This window comes from Limulus polyphemus, unplaced genomic scaffold (assembly GCF_000517525.1).
Source record: "Limulus polyphemus unplaced genomic scaffold, Limulus_polyphemus-2.1.2 Scaffold13435, whole genome shotgun sequence".
Lineage (NCBI taxonomy): Eukaryota > Metazoa > Arthropoda > Merostomata > Xiphosura > Limulidae > Limulus > Limulus polyphemus.
In genome coordinates this window covers 1,117-5,203 of record NW_013679045.1, presented here as the reverse complement: position 1 = coordinate 5,203, position 4,087 = coordinate 1,117, and the positions used below count along the sequence as shown (strand labels likewise).

Here is a 4,087-nt window from a genome sequence, read left to right as displayed (position 1 = left end):
TTTCTTTCTCAATTTTAAAGTAAATATTTAAACAAATCCTAAATAAAGAATTTTATGTCACATAGAATGTTGAACACTGTGTTGGTTCAGATTAAATGTTTATTATGTCCAAATACAAAAATATATAGTTTCTTATAAGTTAGGAACTCAAATTACATTTATTGACAAGCTAGAATATGAAATAAAAACCTCCTATCTTTTCTTTTTGCTGATATATCGCTACATTCAGTGAATCAAACATAGTGGCCACGCCCACCTCTTTCCATTTTTCGAAACACTTGCTTACGTACATCTACTTATAACGTGTGAATAACCAATGAAAGCTCATGATGTCCCTCACGTGATTCTCCGAGTCTTTCCAAGGTACTTACACGGAAAAACCTTTTCTTTTCATGGTAGACCAAAATACGCCTTAGCTACTAAGCCTAACAAATTGTAGTGAAATTCTGTGGAATTTATATAATAATTAATTTTTTTATATTTCAAAATGCATATATAAAACCTAAAAAAAATATTTTGTTTTACATTCTGCAAGTGCAAAACTTGATAAGGCTTAGCAAAATACAGCAAGCAGCAAACGAGTACAAAATTCGTAACTAGAAGAGATAATTGTTTTCTATATACTCCTTTATTTACTGTTCTATTTTTTAACCGAAATTTAAGAACTTATTTGTAAGTAGTAATAATGTTTTTGCATATATTATGTATTATAACTGAAATGTGACTATATTTTACAAAATATTGGTCCACTAGAACACAGCCAGGCAAATTTTATATTACATGATACATGGTAACATCAATGCACGTGCGCTGCGTCAGTCAACTTCTGTAACTGTAGTCAGACACTGTTGAAAGGTCATTATAATGAAAATAATAAATTTTATAAATATAATAAATATATCTAGATGTAAAATGTTATGAAATTTAAGCTATTTAGGACAGAATTGACCAAACCCATAAAAAAAATCAGAGTAGCGAAAGAAACAGAAAAAATGTAAAAACTTTTTTCTAAAGAAACTTTAATAATCTGAAGGATTATTAAGAGGTTAAGGAGATTTCGTATGTGAAATTTGACAATTTTCTGATGCATAAGAGTATTTTTAATCTCAAGATCAAAATTACTTTCCACGTTATCAGTAGTAGAAAATAAGAAATACATGAGCAAATAATTAATTAAAAAATCTCATACTTGGTGGACGAATTCCTTGTAATGTTTACTTATAATATGTAAAATTTCGTGAACGTACGTGTACATTTGAAAAAGTTACAGTTTAGGGTTACTTTCCATCCATCTGTATTACAAGGGTTAAATCAGAGTTACAAATACAGGACAGTATAAAGTCTTCGTAAGAGCAAGTAATGAACGGACTTAAAAAGAGTTAAATTATGAAGTTCATTTAGTATTAACTTTTTAAGCGACTCCTCTTCATGATATACGATTTTATAATTATTATCATTTACCGTGGCTCAGAAGGTTCGAGCCGTGGCACAAGATATATTATTAGTAGCATTACAAGACTAATAAAGAAATATGAAGTGAAAACATAAAGCATACCAAGAAAAAATACAAAGATTTATAATTCATGATCGACATAAACAGTAGTTTAACACAATAAAATTTGAAATGTATTTCTCATCGCATGCCTTTCTATTTCAGTAAGATAACAGCCAGACAATTATCGTAATTGTTATTTTTGAGCCTTCTGATATTGTACATTGTTATAGATCTCTATTCAATATCTGTCTTCAACCTTATTCAGCTTAAAATACTGGCACAACTTCGAATAAAGTAGCGAGTAAATATCCAAAGGTGACTTTCTGGAACCAGTTACCGTAGCTCGAGAGGCGCGTGTAAACTCCGGGGAAGTTGGGACGAGCACAATCAAACCCAAATGATACAACTCCCACTAATTCGACTCTTCCTGTTCTTGGATCCTGATACATCAGAGGACCACCAGAGTCGCCCTGGTTACGAGAAATAAAAACTTTCTTTATGTCACTGTCAATCTGGTGTTGAAAATATGAACTTCAATTATAACTTGATAAAAATGATAATAGTAAAACAACAAAATAAAAATCAACAACATAGTTTTGAGAAAAAAATAATTATTCTGTAATACATCATATATCTGTTTATCAATGAAGCAAAATCATGTAGTCAAAAAACTTGCAAATATTTTCAGCTAGATATAGTCATATTGAAGGTCAAACTTTGGTCAAAACATTCTCCAATTAAACCTTTTTCCTTTCCTGAAACATCTGAGAACAGTAACTTCCCTCACCCGATTAAACATGGTTCCTAGAAAATTGCCTGGCTACTCAGGTACGTAGTTTACGTCGATACAAATTGAAAGGTCACTTTCAGAATGCTACTTCATTTTTGAAATAGTCTTTCAATTTAGAGTATCTGAATATTATTATAAAATCGTTCAAAATGTTTCGGGACAAACCTGACAAGCATCTCTTCCTCCTTCCTGATACCCAGCACAAATCATATCATCAGTGATTCCTCGGTTGAGCTTGGAGAATGCCAGTTTTTGATAAGACTTGTCGCACAGTTCGTTTGTAACTACGGGCAACTTCAGTTCACGTAGAACATTATGTTTCTCACTACCTAATAAACAGAAAAATAAAATTAATCATAATATTTTTTTAACTTACAATAAATATACTTCATAAATATCTCTCAAACATTCCAAATTACCTTTAGACATAATTGTGAATAAATTCTTGTTTTCTCTATTAACCTGTGAATCAACAGATTATACCTTTCAAAGAATAAGTAATTAAAAAATTGCAAACATTTAAAAAAAGATGTAACTTTTCATTTATTAACAAAGAATTTTACAGCTTGACAAATAGAAGTTTCAATGGAAGAAAACACTGTACATCAGATAATGGGGGAGACCTCGCATGACTTGGTGGCAAGGGCGCTGTGAGGGTAGCGGGTTCGAAGTTCCATCACCGAACATGCTCGCCCTTTCAACAGTGGGGGTGTTATAATATGAATGCTGCTCAGGAGTTGGCTGTGTTGATTAAGTGCCATCACTCTAGGATAACGGCTCATTTTTCCTTGGAGGACATTATGGCGCTATCATCAGGTCAAGGTTGAAATCTCCTTGTTTTATTGTCGTATAGGTTTCGCGATACAAAGATCAACAAAGTTTTGGATAGCTGTATTTCATTCGTAGGTTTTAAAATATTTAAATAGTATTCAATTGATATTAACATTAAAAATGATATATTTTAATACACACAAATGATGATATTTATCAATATAAAATTGAAGAAGGATACATTTCGTTATTGTTTTTTTTTTATTGGGTCTCTTCTTTTATGTAAGTGAATATAAGATACATCAACATCATAACACTGACACTTACCTCTTTCAGTAACACCCCAACCAATAACAACGACCTCCTTATTGTTTAAGTTCACGTTCAACTTGTTCAACTCAGGAATACAGATAGGCTGTACTTTGTCGTTGTATTCGATTGGTTTCGAGAGTAAAATCAAACCAATATCGTAATAGTGTAAACGGTATTTGTAGTCCTTGTGAACAATAATCTTATTTACTTGATAGTCGGTACCCGAATTGTCTATGTCATGAGCTCCAACTCTAACGAAGATGGAAGAATCCTGTCTGAAAAACAACAACAAAAGAAATATTTTACAAACTTCTTAAATTCTCGTAGTACACAACAACTTATGTAACATTTTAAATATTACCAAAGTAACAATTATTAATCCTAAAGTACAATATACAGACGATGCATGGGAAAAGTTTACAGATACACTGCTTACTTTCAAGTAAAAAAGCACCACAATAACAGGAGATACGAAATGATACGAGTTAGGATGTTAAGTTGAATTTTTATCTTGACTGAATTGAAGAAAAAGAGAGACAGGAAACAGTACCAAACAAATTGTGGAATCGGTAGTTTTCGAAAAAATTAATACATACATGACTAATGCACAATACAAATTAAGCCTAAAATAAATTTTTACTTACTTATTTGTTCAACAATATTTAGTGCATGTTTCAATAAGTTCAAGTCGGAAGTGTGCATCAGTGACCAGAAAAAGT

At 31.4% G+C, this 4,087-nt stretch overlaps 1 protein-coding gene across 1 annotated transcript; it reads right to left on the bottom strand.

Annotated features, from left to right (window-relative positions):
- Window positions 1-1,722: 1,722 nt before the first annotated feature.
- LOC106477218 (clotting factor B-like) lies at window positions 1,723-3,643 on the bottom strand (the record flags this gene model as incomplete). Its single annotated transcript, XM_013937809.2, has 3 exons — window positions 1,723-1,965; window positions 2,451-2,614; window positions 3,384-3,643. Coding segments are annotated over 3 exons (628 nt in total), but the record flags the coding sequence as incomplete, so codon positions are not given.
- Between the last annotated feature and the right edge of the window lie 444 nt (window positions 3,644-4,087).